The 24,782-nt window shown below is 40.6% G+C and overlaps 1 protein-coding gene across 2 annotated transcripts in view; it reads left to right on the top strand.

Moving 5' to 3' along the window:
* Nucleotides 1–474: 474 nt before the first annotated feature.
* Nucleotides 475–24,782, top strand: part of CARD11 (caspase recruitment domain family member 11) — a 46,846-nt gene continuing 22,538 nt past the window's right edge. The window contains exons 1-5 of one of the 2 annotated variants that reach the window (XM_055709900.1): nt 475–837; nt 17,300–17,425; nt 22,059–22,271; nt 22,894–23,031; nt 23,671–23,996. In XM_055709900.1, the coding sequence (XP_055565875.1) occupies nt 22,073–22,271; nt 22,894–23,031; nt 23,671–23,996 (663 nt within the window). In that variant the 5' untranslated portion in view covers nt 475–837; nt 17,300–17,425; nt 22,059–22,072. The remainder of the gene's footprint in view (nt 838–17,299; nt 17,426–22,058; nt 22,272–22,893; nt 23,032–23,670; nt 23,997–24,782) is intronic. The other variant, XM_055709899.1, reaches the window with a different exon arrangement.

Genomic DNA, 24,782 nt, shown 5'->3' on the forward strand with positions numbered 1-24,782 from the left:
ACCTCATTGACTACCTTTTTAGCAAAAGCAGCTATGAATAAAATAGATGCTTTCTTGAAAAGCCTTTGAAACCTTGGGAAAACCCAGAACTCCTTCTGCCTGGAACTGTTCCTGAAACTCTGTTTTGTTTGGTTCTTCCTTTTTCTTTCCTACCTGCTTGCTAGCCAGCCTGTGCGCTGAGAAGCAAGGGCTGCTGCTTTGTGGTCAGAGCGGCACAGCACCAGCAAGGCTGGCACTCAGCATGTCCCCTTTAGCCCGAGGGAAACATGCACTAAAAGCCTGGAGAACTAGACGTGGGGCAGTGGAGACAACCTGCTGCTTCTGAGCCAGTTGTTTGTGCTGCTGCCGACTCTGCCCACTGCTCTTCCTGGGGAAGGGGCAAAAGTGCCTCTTTATTTGCTTACAGTGGTACCTCAGGGCTAAGCTGTCACCTGCATGCAGAGTCATTTGCAAACAGGCTGTATTGCTGGGGAGCAGAAATGTGGTTTTTTTAAACTCTAAGCAGATTTATAGTCTGGTTTCCTGTCAGATCTTTGCATTTTCCTCTCCGCCCCTCCCAGCCTCTGACACATTTTTTCTTACTTTGTGTGTCGCTGTGCTCACTCTGGCACCAGTGCACCAGCTTCCTTCACTCCTGATTTTCCCTAAACTTTTGTCACTTTAGGGGCAAAAGGCTGTTTTTCTTCTTGTGTTTCCTTTACTTTTCCACCACTGCAGAGCACAAATAACCTCTCCAAGACTCCTGGAGAGACATCGCCAGTTGAATGGAGGCGACGTAGAGAGTTTCACCCTGCAGCAGCTGCAGCAAGACAGCCTGGTCACTCATGAGCACCCAAGGTAAGGCAAGCAGCTGTCAGGTCAGCTCCACCTCACTGCTGACTAGGACAGCACTCGACTCTTATCGCTACAAGTTCCACTTTCACCTTTCACCTTTTTTGTGTTCTTTTTCAAAAGTATGTTTCTTTGAAAACAGTTGCGTTTGTGCCTTCCTTGCCCTCAACAGATCTCGTTGTACTTTGCATGCATCGACATTTGGAGTTCAGCGTTCAGTGAGGTAAACAGGCTGTAGCTGGAAACGCAAACGTGTTCTTAAAGAAAGTGTGCACTGGGAAGGAGAGTTGAAATGGAGGTCTAGAGGGAGGATATGAAAGGACCGATCGTCAGCACTGGTCCCCAGGGAATTTCTCGTTCTTCCCATAGTGTGTTGTGCCCTAGTCTTTTCTTTAAATCTCTTCACTGGGGATTTATACTTTATGTTAACTAATAAAATATTTCTTCTTTTTTTTTCTCTCTCTTTTAATTTGTTCTTCTCACTTCCTTTATTCTTTTCTAACCTTAATGTATCTCTTATTTTTATACCTGTTTTTCATCAAGCATGTTTTCTGTGTGACAAACATGTCCCTTGTTTGATCCTTTCCCTCCGCTTTCTCTTTCTTGCCTGTGCAACAGACTGTACATCCTCCCCCATGTTTTTAATCTTTCTCTCCTTCCCCTCTGTCAGTTCCTTCTCTGTCTTGTGTTCCCCTTTCCCATTGTTCTTCTAGCTTCTCAGGCACTCTCCTACTTCCTACTTCATCCCCTTTCTCACGTACACAGCATACACTGCTGCCCTGCAAAGTTAGTTTTGCACACGCAGTGGTGTTGCCTCTCCAGTGAATTGTCCATGCACACACATACTGCTTTCCTGTCTGTCCTTTCAGGTACATGTGTAGGATTTTCATATTTACAGGTTTGGGGATGCATCCCAAAATACAAGACTTTTACGCTTGCACAGCTTCCTTCCAATTATCAGGCTTGTATTTAGTCATTCACAACACAACACAACAAATACCCACTGTCATCCTGACACTCCGTTTCTTTGTCTCACAGACAGAATTTTCTAACACCTATAACACACCATAGTTTCCTCTCCACTCATAAATACAGCCTGCCTTGACTTTGTGAATTCTGTCCCTTCTCTTCCCATCATCCCACTCCTTCCTAAGTCCTTACTGCAACTCTCCACCCCGTTTCTCTGTCTGTTTTTGTCTCGATGTTGCTTTCACGTCAGGAGGAACTACTGATGCAGATGGTCTTAGTCTCTGCTGTCTTTGCATCCCCACTGAGTACCTGTAGGGGAACTGGAGGAAGTATTGCAGTCTCTCAGCTCCTCTTTCCTTTGCAGAATATGCAAGCTGCAGCAGAGTAGGAGCTTAGAGATGGTACTGGAGGTACATGAAAAAATGGGAGATCACAATCCAAAATGTCTTTGGAAAACAGTAAAAATAGTTCTAGTTGATTGTAAGCCTTTTTTCTAAACTTCAAAAGTTTTAAACTTCCTGCCCCACAGCAGAAATTCTGGTCTGACTTTAGTTTAGTTTTTGTCCTGTTGATTCCTGTGTGATTCCAGATCTCAGAGGTAGAGGTTCTCAACTCTAATGCTGTAGTGGGGGTAACTGTGCTCCTAGGATCTGGAAACAGCTTGTTTCTTTTATGCCAGATATATTGGTGAATCACCAAGATCAGGCATGGCTTAAAACTGCATCCAAGGACAGTATCTGGTATTTTTCCTTGCTTAAGTTTGTAAGCCTCAAACCAGATGTAACAAATAAGTACATTTCTTTGATGAAGCCTTTTAGCCTCTCCTTCTTAAGCAGGACTATTGAGACTGAAGATTTATTTCTAGGGATGTTCTGATGTGGGCTTTTGGGAACTGAATAAGGATCACTTATTAAACTCAGCTGAATTAATAAGATAATTATTATGTGGGAGAATTCTCTTAGCGATCTGTCCTGGTCTCTCAAATTGTCCATCTCCTTATGAGTGAAAGGAGCTTAAATTTTATGTTTGCAATTATAATATATCCTTTCTGATTCAGAGCTAGCAAACTGTGGCCTTTGAGCTGTAAGCATTCTCTGCTGAATACAAAAGCAGGTACATTAAAATATCTTTGTCTTTTGGATCTTGTGAAAAGTCCACAAGCCTAGAACAGTAAAATAAGATACAGGACCAGTATGACTCCTCCTTGCTCTGTTACAACTCATCTTGTGATGTGAAAAGTATTTGAGTTCCCTTTAGTCATTCTGCAAAACTTGTATGATGATTTTGTGCTTTGTTTTTTTCAGTATTCTGTGCCCCAATTGCTGGTTCTTTTTGTAAGGCCTTGATGTCTCCCAGAAATAAATTGGCTGAGACAACACCTCTTCTCTCCCTCCCTCTTTCTCTTCCTTTTTCTTTTTCATCATGATGTTGAATTAAAAATGGGCATTGTCATAGCTGGGTTGTGACAGTTGCAAGGGGACGTGGAGACAGAAATTCTTTTTGTGGGTGTGTTTGTGTCTAGTTTCTTGACTCATATGTCTGGCAGAGGAGAAATCTCAGCTGGAAAGAGCCTGGAAACTTTCCATCCTACCCAGAAAATTGCTATATTGTGAGGGCCAACCCCAGACCAGAAATAAAGAACCACATGTTTGACTCCCTGTTCTTACATGAATAGTTACTTCCAACTAGATTTAACTCCAAATTAAGAGAAAAATAATCTTTCAATATGGGTGAAAAAAGAACCGTCTGACTGCATGTGTCTGTTAAAATTAAAGGCAATTTGAACCTTCTCTAGAAGGATGCATCCCAAATAACTGGGATATGCTGAAGAAATCTGAATGTGATCTACTAAATGACCTTGGTTTAGGTACTGTTAGTGGGTGAAATTTTTAATCAGATACATGGAATGGTTGCACATACAAAGAAATTTATAGAGATCCTTATTTCTCCCAATATTCTGCCTATATTATTGGAAGAGAACAAGCTACCCACTTTTTAGCAGATGTATCAGCTCTCTCTTTGATATTGAAATGCATGTGTCATGAAATACCAACGTTTTGCTTAGATGTGGTCATTGTCATTAAGGTTGTGTAACTGATGGTGGAATTTGACCTATGGCAGCTTTTTTTTGTAAGTAGCCTCCATAGCAATCTAAACTTAAAAGGACAGGAATACGGGACTGGGTCTTGTGACTTTCAGACTGGAGGGTAAAACCATAAACCTTGCAAAATTTAGTCGAGTTTTGCCACTGATATCCATGAGAAATGATTTTTGTCTTGGCTGTTTTGTCACTGCTCTCTGTAGGATTTGCATTCTCAGAACACTGTCCACTTTGCTGAGAATACACTATCTGCAGCAAATCTGCAATTCCTTTTGCAGAACAAATGATGGGGTTCTCTCAGGTGTACCTGTAATAAGATTCGCCATCTCCTCCCTTTCCCCAAACTCTCTCTTAAGTGCTGCTTTCACCCTCTAGTCTGGGTCAGTTATTTAATGGCAATGAACATTTTCAGGAAGGTAACCTTTCTGCTTGTGATTTGTTCAAGGACTCTGGAATTATAATGGTTGCTGTCAAATGTATATAATTGGTCTCCGTGGCACACATCCAACGAGTGATAAAAGCTTCTTTCTCTCTACTTCTTTAGTCTGTTCTCTCCCTATATTACCCTCTCACTTTTGCTCCTCTCAGGCAAAAGGAGAATACAGTGCCAGTCTGTTTCAAGTACAATTTGACAAAACAGCACATCTGCCACGTACCCAGTCATGGTGTGTCCCAGCTGTGGGCAGTGGATTACTTCTTGGCTGGAGGTTCTCATACTGACTTTAGTTAAGCATAAAGGTCTTCTCTGAACTTTGATTTGGAACACCTCTCTCCATAATCTTCTGCTAAATATTTGGGCTCTAGGAATGGTGGTATTTTGCGAGTACCATGAATTCACATGCTTAACGATCTACAGGGGGTGCATTTAACATTTTACCAGTGAGTAAGGCCTTTGTACTTTTTTATACAAAAGGCAAACACAGAGGGTTTCCTTTCACAGCTCATAAAAGCATGTTACTAATAGCACCAAAAGCTGGCAATGTGTTTTGCATTGTCTGCTGTCCTTGCTGAATGTGTAGTGAAGGAATATTCCTGTTATGTTAGTCCCGCAAAAGCTGTTTTATCTCCAGTGCTGCATGGGGCGTTACTTTCTAATGCTGTCTACTTCAGTGAATCTGTTTAGCAACTCAAGAGAAAAGAGAAATTTGTCAAATCTCACTGGAAATCTATCAGAAATGTCAAACAAACTGCTATAACATTCTGGTTTTGTCAGGAGGATAAATGCATATACAGCTGTGTATGTGATATTATTTGTCGTAATTGTTGACTCAGTGAATTTGTCTGTGTAAAGTAACATTGTGTAGTATTAATGGATATGTTTGTTCTGGTCCCTGAGGCCAGTTTGGCCTTACACAGACACTTCTAATTTGCCCAAGTCTGATAGTCAGCCCTGGGTTTTGTAGTTCAGGGAGGAACGCAGCCTCCGTGTAACCAGTGAACGGATTCCCATTGGTCTCCAGTGCTGGTTCTTTGCTGACAAATCTTCCTCAGGTTGTAATTGAGGCACTGAAGAGTGAATTTAACATAAGTTTTCTGTTTAAAATGGGATAAGGATTTTTTTTCCATTTGAATGCAGAAAAAGCTGTATGCTAGCAGTACATATATGGTTATCATTAGCAGTTAATGGATTGTTTCCACTTCAGTTTTTACAGCTCTATATGTGTATAAACATTTCTAATCTAGCTGTGCCCATACTTGAAATCAGTATGAGTATGCTTAATAGGTTGTTACACACATTTAATATATTTGAGCACAGAAGTCAGTTCCTCCAGGGTTTAAAATGCCAATAAAGAAACGTTTCAAATGCTCCCCTCTGTGAACTGGGAACCCTGAGCAAACTGGGAAAGCACCCGAAGGTTGCTTCAACTTTTTTTCTAAAGATTACACCAAACACACTTCACTTCTAAACTGCAGTGCAACTGGCAACTGAATCTTTTCTCATTGATCATGAACTGAAAGATTGTCACATTTATAAGATCATTTGAAGGCTTTTGGCTTTTAACATCTCAATTAAAATACCAGTGACCTATACCACCCACTGACCAAACTGGTCTGTTGAGTGAAGTCCGTGTTTGAAAGAACGGTTCCTCCCTGGTTGCAATTTTGCATGGATCCTCTCCCAAGTCTGCTGGTGCAGCCCAGCCACAGTGTCTGTCCAGCAGCTGCTGCCTGAGTCGTTGCTTCTGAGTTTTGTCTGAATCACAGAATCATTGAGGTTGGAAAAGACCCTTAAGGTCATTGAGTCCAACTGTTAACCCAGCACTGCCGGGTCCAACACGACACTGTGTCCCTGAGCGCCACATCAAGGTAGTTGCCATTCCATATGTTTTTCATACTTTATGATGATGTAGTTAGTGAGATCATCAAACTAATTTCTATAATGACTTACTAACTGAAAATACAAAATTCCACAAGATTTTACACCCTCTTTACTATTGCTGAGCTGATTTTTCTCCTGGTAAAAAAAATCCAAGCTTAAGACAAGACTGCTCTTTGCTACTACACTGCTAGTCTTCCTTCACAGTTCCTGCCAAAACAAGTCCGAATAAGTCTCAATATTTAATTCTTTAAGATGACTTCAGGTGTGTTTGATCCTTCCAGTAGCATTTTCCTGTATTTCCAGTTACATATTTTTCAGAAAGACCCAAGACTAATATGTTTTATTGTAGAAGGTTTAATTTCCTTCTGTCTTTTATTCTCTCATTTTTTTTTTAATTTATGCCATGAAAGATATCAATGCAGTATGAAACAAAAACTATTTAAACTTTTGTGTTAGGACAGAAAAGAGTGTGTTTTTCTTCTGCTTTAGTTGTTAGAAAAAAGTGAAGGAGTATTATATTTCCTGTAAGGCTGGAAACACTGAATCATTTTTTTCTTTTAATTTGCAAGTCTGTGATCTGAAGGAAAAGTGATACTTGGCATTTTCATATGGAGTGTTACACTATGAAACTGTGGGTTTGTGACTTGCTCGTATCCATAGTGAGAGCAGTATCCAGGCAGTTTTGCTGGATTAAATGCGATTGACAGCAACACTTTCACTGAACTGCTGAGCGACTAGGGTTGCACACCTGGGACAGCAGTGTCTGGCTCGATAGTTACTTCAGAAGCTGTGTGAGTATCAGGAAGGACTGAACTTTCTCACCTGCAAAGAACAATTGGAAAATGCTAGGTCTGAGAAGAAATGGTCGGAATTTGAATGGCATTTTGAAAGCTGTGAATTTAATTGCAAGCTCCTGTACGCTGTAGAACTTTCTGCAATGCAGGAAAATGCAAACTCACTGCAATTGCGTTGTTATAACATGATAACAGCGCGTAAATGCAAAGCCATTTGAGCAGGATACTATTAGAAATACTGCATGCAAACCTATTAAATAGCTAATGCCATCAGCATACATCTAAGTACAGTCTCTGCCCGAAGGGACTAGAACAATAAAGATAATTTGAACATTCAACTCCTGTGAGGAAAGAACACAAGAAAAGGCAGAGGGTGGTTTGTTGTTATTTTGGTCCTCACAGGACATCCCGAGTCCTCTCTACCTTCAGTCTAACACGTCTGTCTGACTTGTCTGACTTGTCGTGTTCAATATCTCCTTTCCTCTTCCTCTCCGATTCTGATCACCATCCCATATAGGGTAGTTTCATCAGGTGAGTGAAGATATCTAGCAAACTTCTCTCTATACAGCGTACTTTAGAACTGAATGTATCTGTCGCCTCCGGTTTGTGACTGATCCTAATGGAAATGAAGCAATGCATCAAGCACAGCAATTAAAAAAAAATAAGAACTCCGAGGGAAGGCAGGGATAGGCCACTTTGCTTTAGCAAGGTTTTTAGTCCTCATTGAAAAAGTCATATTTTTATCTTGGAGATTTTTCCGCTTCTTTTCTTTCCTCTTGTGGAGAATACTTAATACATCCAGCTGGCTCTAGTGGTACAGGTCATTCAGGTTGCTGTGCTGTGTTTCAGACTATGTGGTCCAAAACTGATCCTCTGGTCCTGCATGTAGAGCCGTTGTAAAGAGCTGGATCAGAGCATCAGGCTCTGTGTACTGTGCAAGGCCACATCCTGGCATTCTGTGTTATGCTCCACACATCTAGAAGTAGGTTACTTCCCACCTTCCTCTGCCACTCAGGTAGAGGCAGTGAGCTTCATAGTCTCAGACCAGAAATTTGTTCTGCCGTGAATTTGGCCTTACACAAGCCCAAGAGGAGACATGCAGCTCTCTGCTGCCCAAACCAGCAAGCCTTATTTCCTCCAGAGAAAAACGTAGCGAGTTGAGTAGATGCCTTCAGATGGTTGGATGGTTATGAGCTACCAGCTGGACCATGCTGTCCTGAAAAGGAATGACAACATTTTTGGCGAAGTGGTAGAAGTTTGCATATAAGAATCCAAAAGGAGCATAGGGTTATTGCTTTAAACTTGCTTTATTCTTTAAAAATATGCGTTACCAGAATTATCCATTTCAGATCCTCAAACTGTGGAGTGAGAAAGTTCAATTCCTTTTTTTCCTTGCTAGGGTGAGTGACACCATAAATATTAGAAAGAAATCGAAGAATTGCTCCAGAAATTTGAACTGGGATAAGTCTGATTTACAGAGACTGACATCACCACTCCACTGAAGATACCAGGACTGTGCATATCAGTCGTTTGAAGAAAGTTGGTAGTTCTTACTCAGCCCACCTCACCTCTACCGTTCACCACATCACCCCAGCTGCTAATAAAATGTCCAGTGTTTTCCAAGTCAGTCTTGGCAATAACATCTCAGGGTTGTGGCTGTTTGCTGTTGCAAGTGAATGTAACTTGCAATTTTGAAAGCAGGACATAGGTAAATTGGGATCTTTTTGCAATTTTTTACCATTTTTTTTAATATATTAAATATATTTTCAAAGACAAAGAACATAAATGCTGGGAAAGTGAAATACCAGTCGTCTTTCTTTACAGCTTCCTTACTTCCAAGCAGCAGGGACACTAGGACAGAAAGGGCTAATTCTAGAGGAGATAAAGGGTCAGGATGGCAAAATAAGGCATGCGGTTCTCCTTCCATACTTCTTTCTCAGAGCCAACATTTTTCCTGCTGTATGCCAGGAGGAAAGTGCAGACAGAGCATAGAAAATGAACTGTGTCTGAAGAGGCCTCTTGTTGGTTTCCTTCAGAACACAGACTGTCACTGGGAGACTTTCAGATGAGAGATGGAGGGAGATGCTCTAGGTATGGCAGGACAGTTGATCATCAGAACCTGTAGACTGTGCCCTTGGTCTCGGCAATGTGGATATCTGAGTATCATTTACTTACTCTGCTAAACCTTACAGCTGGTATGAAAATACTGCTGTACTCATTGGCAGCTGCCCTGAAAACCGAACAGTACTTTTAAAGTGTTATGAGAACCTCAAGAGAAAATTGGTGTGACAGCATCCAAGAAAGCTTCACTGTCCCCAGATTGCTCCTGCCCTACTACACAGAACATTGCTTGATGTATACCTTCTGCTTTCCATTATTGATAATGGAGACGTGCTGGTTGTGTAGCATTGCAAAGCAGTAAGCTTTTATAGAGCTGCAACCATGTTCTTGGATGTTTCAAGCTTCCAAGTCACATCAGGGAGTGTACAAGAATTAGAAAGCTTCCCACCCCTAACCAGAACAGCACTAATAAAGCCCTTTTTATGACAGTTACTCCAGAAGCTTTTCTAGTAATTCAGGAATAATTAATAATTACTTGCTCTCAGGACAGGTCCCGTAGATACTTCCTCCCACAACTAACTTGCTATGAACAATTTCAGTGTGAGAATAAGGAGAAAGTACAGTTTTGTGGTTACTGTAGTTCATCAGCCCTTGCAGAGCTCTCCCACGGTACTTGCTCACTTCTCACAGTCCTCTCTTCTGTGATGTTCTGTATTTTGTGCTCCCTCACTGAGGCACCTCGTGGAGCAATTGCAGAAGAACTCCTGTCCCTGCCTTTGCTCAGGCAGCGTCTGCGCTGCTGTGAAGGGAGATGTACTGGTGTAGCCCTCCCGTACAGGCGTGGTGGGGCAAAGACAGATCCACAGCTCCTGTCCACTCAACTCCAGAGGGAAGGTGGCGGGGGTAGCTCACAGTAGGGGAGTTTCACCCAGTAACACCAACATCAGTGCTGAGGTCAGCCTAGGACATACCTTCTAGGAATGCTAACAATGAAAAGGCTGGACACATTTCCTATTTTAAAGAGGCTTTTAAAATTCTCCATATGCTTCCTTTAAAAAAATTTCCTTTAATCTTTCTGATGTTTGCAGCACCCTGGAGAATAATACGAGTTCTTTTTTCAGTTGATGAGTGTATTGCTTTTATAGGATTTGAAACACTTACGGCCCTGGGTAGCTTATGACAAAATAGGACTTTGAATTCAGATTCAACTTGCTCTGTCTTGCTTCTGTTTCTAATCCAGTGTGAACCTTACCTATTGTTATTTTGTATTTTGCGTGATGCTATATCATGCTAGAGTCATTACTGCTGTAGAAGATAGAAGGGCTTTGCCATCAAAGAAGGAAACCTCTGAACACAGCACACAGTTCTTAAAAGATTTGAAACTTGAGTGGAGGAAAGCAGGAGTTAAACTGGCTCCTGCATAACAGTTGTTTTGTTTTACGCTTCACGTTCCATCCCTGTGCCTAATTCCTCAGTCTTGTCTTCTGCGGTGACTTCATTAGCAATGAGATGCTAATTAAATTTCATATTTACGATTAGAAAATAAAATCATTGGACCTTTTTTAAATAGATTTTTATGAGTTTTGGCTCAGTTAGCTGAGTCAGCAGTATAGATTCTGCAAGGCTGAACTTACCGGCTTTGAAAAAAAAAGATAAATAGAGCAAATAATGGTGGAAGGAGAGTCTAATCTAAAAATTCATATAGTTTCTACACTGTATTGAATTTTGGGCATAAGAAAAATAATTTTGTTTTTGTTCCTCATAGACAGAAATATTGTTAGTCATGTAGAAGGAATTCTTCTTTTCTTATGTCTCAGAGGCTTCAAAGCTTAAAATTTCATCCAGTTCTTAAAATCTCAGTTGTAGTCAGAGACAAGATGCTGAAGAGATTGATGCATCAGCAGTGCTTACCACCACCTTGTAGCTAGCAAAATATTTATTTCATGGATCCAGAAGGGTTAGAATTAACACAGGTAAACGTTGACACACATCTGCCCTCTTTTCTATGGAATGTGTACTAGTGGAGAGTTTATACAATACTGAAGAATCAGAACTACTTAAATACGGCTGCCAGCAAGATTTATAGGTGCTCTATAGAGCAGTTCCCTATTCATGTAAAAATTAGCACCTCGCAAAGCTTTAAAGGCCCATTTTTCAAACACTTAGAGTTTGAAGAATGCTTGTTGCAAAAAGATTTTTGAAAGAGCTCAGCTTCAATTTAAGCGTGAAAGAAAGACCTGATTTTTAAAAGTCCTTAACACTCAGCAACTCTGTGATTCATAACGCTATCTTATCCCACACTCTGAGGCAAGTCTTGCAAAAATCTGGCCATTTATTTTGATGCCTAAATGCCACCTACGCACTCTGAAAATCTGACCCTAATTATGAGTTGTGCCCTTGAGTAGGAACAAGAAATTGGGGAAATCAATCCTCAGGTGTGGGAGCCATTTCCTAGAGCTCATATTGCACGTAACCTTACTTCATACACAAATACAACACTGCATTTAAAACAAAGGCTTTTTTGCACATTCTGCAAATGCTTGTGTTCTTAGCTTGTGACACTTGATGTTGCGAGGTACAATTAATGGAGACAGCACATAAGGAATCATTATGCTTCAGGGCATAAGTTAGGACAATAAAACAAAACTTCCACTGATTTTTAGTTGGTTACCACCCTCTCCTAAAGATCAGGATTTGGGTGCGTATAAACCTGCAAATCTTGCTTTTGTAATATTGTTTGTAGATGCTGTTTTAACAGCAGCTGCCTGTGCTTAAAGACTGGGATCCTTACAGATGGAGTGTAATTCTGGCATTGCTTTACACTTGCTGTTTTCACAAATATCTATTTCCACAGTCAGCAGAGAATTCAATAAAATTCTCATACTTCTCCTTATGTTTACTCACTCTCAAGAACCACATCCAGGTGAAGATGGATAGTCAGGTCTCTTGCTATTTTAGTACTTCGTTTCTTTGGTCTTTTAAAAAAATACATGTTAACCATGAAATGAACTGGTCAGAGTTTCCTGATGAGACCAGAGTTTGGTCTTTTCCAATGGTTAGTTTTTTCTTCTGGGATAAATTTTCCACACGAAAGCTTTACAGCATTTTATTCCATATCATCAGAGCAATGGATCTAGTTATGGAGAAAGCAATGGAAGATGCTTAATTCCTCCTTGCAATGCTTTGAAGGTAGGAAATAAAGAATTTCCAAGTGTTTGGTATTATCTTATCCCCAAGACAGTAAGATAAGCTCATAGAGAGGTTACCACTTACAGCAATAAAGTACATTCCTGTTGAGTAAAGAATCAGCAAATTTTTGCTTTCTATTGCTATAGAAATGACTTAAAGGAGCCCTTAAGTGAATTGTCTCTGTTTTCCAGAGTTTCCTTTCCTACTCTTCATTTCAGGCCTTACAGCGAGGCTTCTTTGGTGACAGGATTGTTAATGAAACCCGGCTGTATTACCTGCAGGAAAGGCGGACCTGTTTGAGAGATTCCTCAGGTCCTTCCTGCTCCAGCTGGAGCACACAGCTCTCCGTGGCTATGAGAACACTTCCTCTGAGGCTTTCCTCTGCAATGGGCTCATATTTGAAAGTTACTCATAACCTCTGTTCAGAAGAAAAGGGAAGTAAGGCAGCCCCCAGCACCTTTCTCTCTGCTATATATAGACAGTAAGTTAGAGAGAGGATGGTGGGTGTATGTTTCCGGAGCCATGTGACGCAGTCCCGCAACACTGGTGCAAGAAGAGAGAGGACACAGAGCGAGAAGAGGTGACCAGAAAGCATAAGTGGGAAAAAATCTGTTCATAAGACCAGTACAACCACTTGCATGTGAAAGGAGAATTCTAATTTCCAGCAGTAAAACAGCAAGCTCCTTCTGATTCCTGGTGAGGTTTTGTCCTTCCTAAGCCAGGCTGCTTGTGATCTATTGCAGACTTTTTCTTGTCAGATGGCATCCAGTTGTCTTCCTTGTGTTTTGTGCTCTGCTGCCCGAGTCGTTCATGCAGCTTTAAGCAAGCTTACAAGAAGGATTTTGTCACTGAGTGTGACATCAAGGACTATGGCAGTCTGTGACTAGGAGTGAGGCTTACTTCTTCCAGTGGCTTTGAGGTGGAAAGACAACAGGGATTTGTTACATAAAGCACATATGTCATTCTTCAAGCCCCAGTTGAACTTGCAAAACAGCAGTCTGTTCTTTAGAATTAGAGTCTATTTTAAAGTAATAGCTGCAAAGAGGTCACAAAATGGAAGAAGGTATAGATATCTATTCTATCTGTGTGAAGTTGTGTGTTCATATACAATGAACAAAACGTATATGTGAATCGTAGCAGTCATCACCCTTGGGAGACTGGACAGTGTTTGATCCAACAGAACATATTGTCAGCATTTAAGAGCTAAAGGTGAATGAATATGTCTTCACAGAGCTAGGTGGGGAGCTAATATACTTCTGCATAGTGCGTGAGGGACTTAGCTGTACTGTGTTCTCATGCCAATCAATGCATGCTGCTGTTATAATGCAGTAAACAGTTTGCCTGTGGCTTATTTTTCGTGTGTTTGGAGTAGTATTGTTTGTTAAGGTTGATATCGATATGAGGGTTATGACAGCTGCCTTCTTATATGTTCATTCTTTGTATTTTGTGTGTTTTGACTAACCGTAGGATTCTTAAGGTAGGGTTCTGTTTTATTTTCCTGCCATGTCATAAAGCCTGCTATATGAAATATTATTTTCCAACTTTCTTGGACTGTGGTGAATTAGAGTGAGATTATCTGACAGTATTCAAGACTGGAGTATAACTTTTTCTGTTGTAAGAGCGGCCTACACATTTACTGTCAGTTGTTGCTGAATTTGGAGATGGGTAAACTAGAGTGCAGTTCTCCCATCTGATGTGTTCTGCATTGTCCTTTGTTTGGAGATGAGAGTATCACCTACAAAGGATCATCACCTGATTGCATGGAAGATGTTTTTCTCTGTTTTCTGTAATTTTTTAAACTCAAGTAACATAACAGTCTGTAGAAAGTTTCAATTTTTAAAATAAACGGACCAAGTACCATTTTTATGTGACACAGCTACACTTCTTTCTCTTTTCATTTTATGTGACTCATAGTATTAATCGAAGTGAGGTGTTGGTAACACCAATGAGATCCAGGCTACCTGCGCAAGGGTTATGAGTTTCATATGTGTGTCTCAGCTAATGAATCTTTGTCCTTAGCAGGTTTTTATGTAGCTGAATCTATGCAAATCCCTTACAAACATTGGCTCTCCGTACCAAGGAATGTGCTGAGTTTGGTAATGTGAGCACGCATTTACTGGGCCCTAACCTATGGTCAACAAATCCATTTGCATGTTTGGGCAACTTTAATTTTTAATTCAGACTCCTCCTAATCACACAGGACTATACGCTTGCCCCTGGTTGTGCCTCCTCCTCCTGAGTGAGAATCTCATTATCAATTGTAAAACCAGAATGAGTCAGTCTCAAGAAAAAATTAACCTGGGACCTGGTAATAACTTCTGAAGCATTTGTTGGACCAGCATTCTCATGAGCCCTCAGCAGCCTGAGGATGACAGCTTCTTTTTTTAGATCGTGGCTTTTAGCACACATTAGTTGAAAGGAAATGCTCATGTCAGTAGCTAATGCTGCACTCGAGAGAAAAAAAGACCAGCTATTTAAACATATTTGTACTACGCTAGTACAGTGATTTCTGTTGTCCTCATCATCATGCGTAACAGGATGGAGAATGTGTAGATTAAAGCATTTATTAAATGTCAGGCTTTCAGCTCTCCACTGCTACTTTGCAAATCCTTTAAAATAGATGCACTAAATTCCTGTGGTAAATTATTTATTTAAATTATTGTGCCATTATCTTGATTTGCACGCTGAGAACTAACACTAATTTCTAATGTGGCAGGATCTGTGGCAAGGCCTTCCCTATCTATCCCTTCATTTGCTTTACACCCCACATTCCTTCCCTTTGCTTTTACTAGGGCCTTTCTTGTTCTCATGTCTACCTCACTTCTGTTCTTCACTTTGATTTTGTTGAGCTCCCCTTTCTGTAACTTTTTTTCCTTTTTTTATGTTTCCTTTTCCCTTGACCTCACCATTTTTCATCCCCCAAATCTCATCTCCCTCTCTCTCTCTCTCTCCTCGTCAGTTTTTTTCCTCCATCTCTAATTGCTCACCTCTTCCATTTCTCACTTATTTTCACATGTATTATCATTTAGTAATAGTAGTAGTAACAGTTTCTGAAATCTGGCTATCAGATTCTTAAACAATATGGACAAACAGAATAATAGCCATCTAATCACCAGTGTAGATGTTGCCATCTGAAGGGGCAGATCTCTCCCCATTGACCCTAGAGGGAAGCTAAGCAACTAGTAGTGGCTAGACACCCATCTTTAGGAGGCGTTCTAAGGTAGAAGTATAAAATGGTGGAATGAAGCGTTGAGCAGACCATGTTCCATTTGCTAGAGAGGAACTAGATTTCAAAGTTAAACTAGATGCCTAATTCAAATTGGTGAGATTAATTCACCTTCTAAATTTGCTTCTCTGTCAGTAGTGTTTAGATGGTATGTTACTGACGAAGCTAGAAGCATCTTCACTCTATGTAGAAAATAGTGGTGTGTAGAAAAATGACAGTCATCAAAACATAATTTAATCTATTTGTAGAGGAGGATTTTTAGATTTTCTTTGTTTATTATTGGTAATATATGTTCTCCAACCAAATCTGATTGGACATTGCATGTTCGAGGCAGCACAGTCTGCTGTTGGTTTGCTATTGAGACAAAACAAGTTATTTCCTTCCTGTGTGATAAGATGATAAGAACTCTTAAGTTCTAAAGCTGGCAGACTTACAGAAGGTGTAGACTAGATAGTCTCACTAGATGGAGTGCAAAAAGGGAAAGCACAGACCTCGGCCTTTTATGAAACATCATTACAGGATCCTAATAGGTATTACTGCACTGATTGAGGTCGTTTGCAACCATATTTCATTGGTCAAAACAATATTCTTAATGTGTAAATAGTTTTTTCCTCCAGAAAGTGATAAGTATTTAATAGAATTTCATATGTGATTTCAAAAGCAGATAAAAGCTAACAGTGCTAAGTGTAGTATTCAGTGCAAGGAATGTTCAGCTCTTAAGCAATATTATCCTGCAATATTGAAAAACTTGCGTACCTTTGCATACAATGTTTTCTGGTTTAGGTGATGCTAAGCAAACCGTTGGGTGTACTGACTAACAATACTGATAATTGATCCATGCTTTATGTATGCGTTACCCTTTCTTTTTTTCTGAGATGGAGTTTTATATGGATCCGTTTATAGGAGAGTAAATAAAGGCAAAGGAAGAGATAATTAAAGAGAGTTCCTAGCGTATTAATTCTTCTGGCCCTCTTCTGTTAGGACAGAAATAGTGATTAGAGAGAGACAAATCTCTGATTCATTCTGTTGCTTTCTCTTTTCCTAGAGCAGAGATACTGAGTAAGAGTAATGTGATAGAATTCTTCATTCCTTTTTCTCATTGTTGAGCTAATAGTTATGAAAATGAGGGGAATTTTCTTTCTCTCTTCTGCTTGTACAAGGAAGATGAATATGCCTCCAGAACTCTTTGAACCAGTTAGGGAGTTCATTTTGGTTGCTTCCGTCCCTCTTCTGTTCAGAAAATGGGAGCAGTATTTATGACTATGGGTATGATCTGGCATCACTGGAGCTCTAGCTTTACCTCATGGAAGCCTTGCAAGTCTGCTAGTGTTTTAGGAGGGGGGGGGGGGGGGGAGGGGTTGTAGGTTGTGTGTAACAGGAAGATTGAATCCGTGAAATTGAACAGAATACTTCTGTGCAAAAATAATCCTACTTTGTGTTTAAAGCTTCCTGCTCTTCTATTACTTTGGTATCTCTTATTCTATATTTTTCTTTTATATTTTGTTGAAACTGTGGCTTTCAGTAAGCTGGTTGAATCTTTTATATAAAGAGGGGGTTCTGATATATACAAATGGCTCTTTCTATATACAGCCAGCGTGACCTAAAACAGAAATACAGCCCAGTCCATCCAGCAGTGCTGCTGGCTTCAGAAAGTATTCTAAGGCCTGAAAATCTGAAGTAATGAAACTGCACTAATTATAAATGTTTTTCTAGGGCTTTCCCGTCTTGGTGGTTCCAAGTACTTTGCAGTCACTAGTTAACAAGTCCTACCTTGTCGTACAAATGCTTCTTACCGGCCTTGTTTTCAGGTGGGGACACTGAGGTAGAAAGAATGAATATAAAGAGCAAATTCTTACAGGCAGATGAGAACTCTGTATCCTCTCCTTTGGGAGACCAGATTTAAGCACCTTTATGGAAAAAAATTGCACGTATAGGTAAGCAATTTTATTCTTCTTATTCAATGTGTAAGCCTTTTGAAAGTGGTTCTCAATACCACAGAACACCCAGCAGTGCAGCCAACATAATTGGAAACTGCTGGCATTCAGCGTTTCAGAAAGCCAGGAGTGCAAGTAGAGCTCTCCTGTCCTTAAGCAAAGGAATATAATTTCCTTATCGCACTTTAAACTGTGTCTTTCCTCTAAAATTAAAAATAGCTCTAAATCCCATTGTGGTTTTGTGGTTCTTTGACTTTATAAATCTGTATATATCCATACAAGCAGCTTTTGAGAAAATCATCCTGTTGTTATACTTCACCATGTGAGGTGCTATTCAGACTCGAGGGAGAAAAGTTATTGCCCCATGAAATATAGAGAAATGCACAGAAAGCAGATGTAATACAATGCCCTCAAAATCTTGAGGATAATTATATATGCAGTTTTAAAGTGCTATTTTCATCTTTATTTTTGTTTTAAAGTGTGATAATGTATATGTAATCCTTTCCTGGTTTATATACACGTATTTAGTATTTAACATAAACTTCCGTTCTTATTAACTTGTAATTTGCACAAACATTTTGTGTGTTGTGGTTTCTTTTTAAATACTCCCAGTCTGTGAACATCTGTGACAAATGCAGAAGTCCAAAACATTAAAATAGATCACTGCTTCCAAAATAAACTTCCTCTTGCTTCTCAGCATGAGGAAAGCACCATTTTTTCCTATTTCACAAAAAGGGTATCAAGAAATCAGAAAACCTAGCTGAAGCCTGCATTTGCAGTCTGTTACATGGCGATTTCTCAGTATCGACAGGCTAACAAGAATTCAGAGCAAGGGGATGCAAATAATTAAATGGCTGAAGGTTTAATTTCTGCACCATCATGAAATGAATCACAAAAAAATGAAGCTTTAGATGTGACCTGATGATGAGCGCTCTATAGAACCCCTGGTTCTGAAGCCTGCAGGCTTTATTCCCTTGATCAGTGGAGAGTGTCACTGACATATGAAAGTGTGGAGTCTGAGTGAGAACAGAGAACAGATTTAACGGCAAGGTGATCTGTTCAGTTGAAAAATATAACAAAAAAAATAGCAAACACATAGAAAGATTCATTTGTGTGTGACAGCCAGGAGAAGGATAGTCCCTGAGAGAGAAAAGGAGATGAGGGGAGTACAGTGTTTCTTTTAATGAAAAAAGGGATTCTCTCTTTTTATTTGTCTGCATCTACAGAGGCCTTTGAAATAGATGGGACTAGCTAAGATTATTACTGGATTACTATCTCCTGCAGTTAAAAGCTGATTTGTATACTAACTGCTGAAAGGAGCAGCAGGAGAGCAATTTTTTAACTGCTGTGGTGATTCTTACTTCTTTTTGGTTAATGTCTGTTAACGTCAGCCCAAGTCTGGGACTTCACACCTGTGATTTGTAATGGGCGTCGTAGTATTTCTATGACATATCACAACTTCTGAATGTGTTAGGTTACAACTCCAGAAGTGTTGGGATCAGAAACTAGATAATGGGAATAAAGATCAGATTAAATAAGTGATTACACATTTGAAAATATTTTAAATCTGTCATTTTTAATTTTATAAGCGAAAACTTTTCTGCAGTGTCATCCACAGGAAGGAAGGACAGAAACAGGGAATAAGGCCTTTTAAATAACTAGAAAATGCATGTGCTTGCTGCTGAAAATCCTTTAAAATGAAAGCCACTAATACAATACCTTTATTGGCTTCCCACTGAGTTTCAGTTGTCACATCTGTTTTTTGACCAGCACAACAAAATTTCAACCAATCACAAGCATTTTATTTCCTAATTATATTAAATACTAAATCAAAGACATATTTGCTCACTCAGAAGGGTGCTGTACTAATATCTGCGGTCTGTTGCTACTATCTCTGGAACAGCTCCGCAAGGCAGTGGAGTCACGTGGGGGGTTAAACTCTTAGACCAGTCTGGCCAAAGAAACCCAACAGAGGCAACACCACAAGCTCTAGGAAAGAGAGGAGTGCTCCCCACGACACAGCAGTGATCCCTGAGACACTGCGTCAGGACACAGCTTAGCTGTGCTTCTGGTACGGCATTTCCAAGGTGGAAATCCAAAGAAAGCAAAAGGAGGATTCTGAAATTCCTACGTGGCAGTGAAGGACCACTGCATTAGATGTTGTTCCTAAGGCCTTGCTCCTGATCATAGACTGTGTTTAACAGGAGTTTGGTACCAGATATCTCCTTTCAAAATTCTTAGCCACTCAGGCAATATACTTACTACTTTCCCATTAAACATTATGTCCCCAAAAAACCAGTATGGATGTATTATGCCCATACACGAGGGACTATCTGATGAAGGTATTTTTAATGTCAGATGAAAAGATGTATTCTTGTTGAGAATTACGCTGATGAGTAAACTCTTCTTTAAATCATTTAGTGGAGAAATCCCTTACGAACGTCCTGAGGGAACTGCTGACAGTGTGTAATAATTTCTGGTTCGGTTCTGCAGCAGATTACAAGATGTCTTGCATTTTATGAAATTTGGTAAAGTGCTTCTTTTGGGTTCTGAGGTCCATCTGTGAGCTTCCTGGTATGCTCCCCAAAATTAAAGGGGCTGCAACACACCTTTATTTGATGCAATAGATAGCTGTGGCTGCAAGATGACTAAAGGTTCTGTGTGACCTTCTGCTTTACTGCCTTCTACTCCCAGAAGTTCAGCTTCTCCAATTATGTAGTGTTTGTTGAATTCACCTCTGAAGTGAAATACAGCTATTTTCAGAATGGAGAGTAAGGTTCATGAGAATGTATGTGTACTTCAGATGAAGCTATTTCACCTTTAGCATTCCTCCCACTGCTACCTACTTTATATACCTTCCTCTATTGTTTTGCCTTTATACTGTTCATTACCGCAGTCTCTTCTTCACCACACGTAAATACTGGCATTTGACAAGAATTTCATCCAGTTTGTGAGGAATTCATAAGATCAGAGAGATTTCCCATACCTACAGTCATGCCCCCATGGTTCTCGATCCCACTGAGCAGACTTGGTCTTCCTTGCCCTCTGACGACTGTTGTCTCTCCCGACCCATTTAATAGCAGTCATTGGAGTAATGATGTCTGCATGCAAGCAGCAGGGCAAATGCTAAATAAGTGGTTCCTAAGATGTGAAACTACAAAGAAAAGAACTCTGGGAAAGCTACTGGAGTACAGGAGATGAACAAAACCCCTGGCAGTACTCCCCTAGCCTGTCCAGAGTACGACGAACCTACCCAAACTTTTCTCATAGAGACTGAAACCCAGCCAAAGATTTTGGACAATTTGGGAAGGCCTTTGAAAGCATCAAGCAAAGAGCACATATTTTTGTAGGACTATTCTGTATTTCATTATGACAGAACACTGACGAACACATTATTTAGCAAACCAAAAGGAGGAGTTAACAGCCCCTGGCTATACAGGTTCATAGCTGGTTTTGCCCAGCAATGTTCAGTGTAACACAGGCTGCATTACAGTTCCTAAAGTTGGAAGTTGAGGAAATTGCAATGCAATGGAGAGAACTCTCCTGGTCTGTGTTGCTTTTGAGGTCTTTAGTTACTGATTACCAGCAAAGGCTCATAAAGTCCAGCTCTCATCTCATATGACCTAAGAACTACACATTTTTCTTATGCCAAGGTCTCTGATGGGGTAAATAACTCTTGAAATCGAAGCTTATCTTCCTTGCGCTACCTGGATGACAAGATCTTGAGAGCTAGAGTGCAAAAGTAAGACTTGTTTCAAAGGTTAACATCTATTACAGAATTAAGACAGGAAGATTTTTGCAAAGTTTCTTTACTCTTAACTATAGTACAAGTTTTCTCACCTCGTTGTTGCCTGCCTTGTAACCTTTTCTAATGAGGTGGTTGCAAATTAGGACTTGGCAGGAAATTGCTTAGCAAGCACTCAGAAATCATATGATAGTATTTGCATGAGTCAAGAACATTTCCAGACTTCAGAAATATAATGCTCATACTTATTCGCTCATGTGGAGAAAGGCAGATTCCTAACTGCCAGGTACTTGCCTCGATGTCCACACATCAGTCAATCCGTACACAGCGCAGAAGGCAGACATACCTACCAGCTTGCTTAGGAGTTAACTATTCTTGTGGTGCAGCCATTTACATGCGTTGGCTCATCACATATATGCAGGTTAAAATGCAGGTTCAAACTGGTACAGCTGAGAGGAACGAAGGAGGTGAGAACAAAAGCCTTAGTTGCCTGCAGCAAGTTATTTTTTATTTCTTTTTTCTTTGCTCTGAGCTCTGCATGTTTGTACCCTTTCTTGCATTGCACCGTGTCCTTTACTATTGCTTCTATTATGAAGAGGGATTCTCTACCTTGTAGAGACCTTCATGGAGTTAGCTGAGCTACAGATTCATCACTGGAGAGCAATATGCAATAGTTCATAGGCTCAAGATAGCGTTTCTCTGAACTGTCACTTTCCAGATGAGCTGTGGACAGGCTGCACTTCAGTTCAAACAGTTTCAATATAGGGCAAATTCAGCATTAGTCAGGAGTGATTCTAAGCTCATCCTATGTGACATGGAAGCACAAAAGGTAACAGGATAGAAACTGTCCTATTTGATGTTCATTTGCCAACTGTTTCCCTTGTTAAGGAGGAGAGCCAGAGATGGATGACTGCCTGGAGACACTGAAAGATGAGGAGGAAGCTTTGTGGGAGAACGTAGAATGCAACCGGCACATGCTGAGCCGGTACATCAATCCAGCCAAACTGACCCCCTACTTACGGCAGTGCAAAGTAATCGATGAGCAAGATGAGGATGAGGTGCTTAACTCACTTATGCTGCCCTCCAAAATCAACCGAGCAGGTAACGATTTCATGATAGGCTACATCTGCACCCCTATCTGAATAGTATTATTTTGCTGAGCCAGGAGGGAGCCTGTATCAAATCACAGATTATCAAATGGAAACCCTGTATCTCATTTAGAGGAGATTCAATGTAAAGGGGGGAATCTGCGGCTGCTATTTTGATAAAAATGACTCTTCCCAGTGCTGGGCTCATGGGGTTCATATTCCCATCAAAGGCCTGGCAAGTATTTCAGTTAACACAAGCAGCAGCCACTGCCATTCCAAGAATAGGTTTTCAGCTGTCTTGCCGTGCTTCATGATTTGTCACTGAAGGGTCTGCCATCCCAGTGTTTCAGCACTGCCTGGTAAAGGCTGCACTGAATAACGCGTCTTTTGAAATTTCTGTTCCAGAGACCAATTTGCCTGCACTCCTTCAGAATAATGATCAGCACAAACATAAAGAAAACGTGGCATTACTTTATGAGTTCAGCTGAACTCAATTAATCAGCCAGATTTTCCACAGTGCGTTGCTGTGGCAGAGACGAACCTTAAGCAGATTTGACTTCAGGGGTAGAGCACTTGCTTACGCTGCTCATAGTGCTGGAATGTCACCTCTCTCTCTCTCTGTTCTCTGTACTTAGGCCGACTGCTGGACATTCTCCACACCAAGGGCCAAAGGGGCTATGTAGTTTTCTTAGAAAGCCTCGAGTTTTACTACCCAGAACTCTACAAACTGGTGACAGGGAAAGAACCTACACGGAGATTTTCCACTATTGTTGGTGAGTAGAATCAATCCCAAAGGAGCCTGTTGAAGTAAAGACTATCTTGAAGACTGGGTTTGATTTTTCAGGCAAGAAATGGAGAAAAAAAAAGCTAATCTTGTAGCAGCATTCTGCAGTTTTTCAGTCCCCTTCAATGCAAAACGTGCCAGCGACAGGTAATGTATAAAGAAGAGGAACATCTCAGTTGTCTGAATGAAGCTGAAGAGCTTCAAATTGAAAGATAGGCATTACAAGAAATCTCAAGAGAAGCAGCATTGGAACGGTGGACTAAACCACACTGATGACCTATACATGTACAGCAAATTTGAAGCATTGAGATTAATTGCACTTGTACAGATTTATTTTACAAAGTTTGTGCTATTTCAACAGGCCTCTCAGCTCAGCTGAAACAAGACAAATGTAAAGGCTTCATATTCTATCCAGACAAGCTGTATGCACATATATTGTGATTCTGGTAATAGCGTGCTGTGTAATATTTGTACTGCTGCCAGTTAGATATACAAATGTATATGTATTAGTGCATATTCTGCACTTCTGTACATATTCTGGGACATTTGTTTCTTACCCAGTTCTGCTGACCCTACTTAGCATAAAGTTACTTCATTAGACATTGATAAGCTGTTCAAACATTTTCAGTGGAGGAGGGACATGAAGGCCTTACCCATTTCCTAATGAATGAGATCATTAAGCTTCAGCAGCAAGTAAAGACAAAAGATGTGCAGCGCTGTGAACTCTTGGCTAAGTCCCGACAGTTGGAGGATGAGCGAAAGCAGCTTAAACTGAACAAGATAGAGCTGCTGACCTTCCAGGAGAGATACAACAAGATGAAGGAGGAGAGGAACAACTACAATGACGAGCTGGTCAAGGTGAAAGATGAGAACTACAACCTGGCCATGAGATATGCCCAGCTGAGCGACGAGAAGAGCATGGCTGTGATAAGGAGCCGAGACCTCCAGTTAGAGGTGAGAGAAATGCTCTGGGCTGCTTTCATCAGGAGCACCAATGGAAGATGCCAGTGGTTTCTGGCAAAATGAGACCTTCTCTGACAGTAAAAGGTGTAGAGCTCTCATTTGCTTTGCTTATTCAGATGATTAGAGGCATCACTGTAGAGAAATGCCAACTGCAGTGATGTGTATTAATGACAGATAATTTACATACTTGTAATGGATTAACAGAGCATAAGATACATCAAAACAAAACTTTAAAAACATAATTGTTTGCTAAAACCATAATGTTAGCTTTCCAGGCTCCGTAATACCTTGGGGCAGTTATCCAGGTTTGCACTACAGCTGCTGGTGGTTTATTCAAAAAGTCTCACATAGAGCACTGGAACAGCTGGAGGCCATTTAGGAGACAGAAATGCTTCAAGTGCTGTAAAATGTGTGTGTCACAGATGAGATGGAGTAAACAACTACCCATAGTGGATCTGGATACTGGGGTTTATTTCTGAACCAATGATATCAGATATTTTGCTCCACTTCTTTTCACACAGTCATTTGCTCACTCTGCCACCTCGGCACTGCATTCCCCTGGGCTCAGCCTCCCTTCCCTGCAGGAAGATCGCTGCTGGACAGGAGGGCTGGGCAGAAGGTCACACCGCTTCGTGCTGTGCAGCTGCTCACAGCCGCCAGTTGCAGACATTACTGGCCAAGATCCCTGCGTATCCCCTGGCCTGTATCTCTGTGCATCTCTCTGATCCCCAGGATGTTCCTCCATTCAAATTTTCCCTCCAGCCACAATCATCACCA

Source organism: Falco cherrug, chromosome 4, assembly GCF_023634085.1.
Source record: "Falco cherrug isolate bFalChe1 chromosome 4, bFalChe1.pri, whole genome shotgun sequence".
Taxonomy (NCBI): domain Eukaryota; kingdom Metazoa; phylum Chordata; class Aves; order Falconiformes; family Falconidae; genus Falco; species Falco cherrug.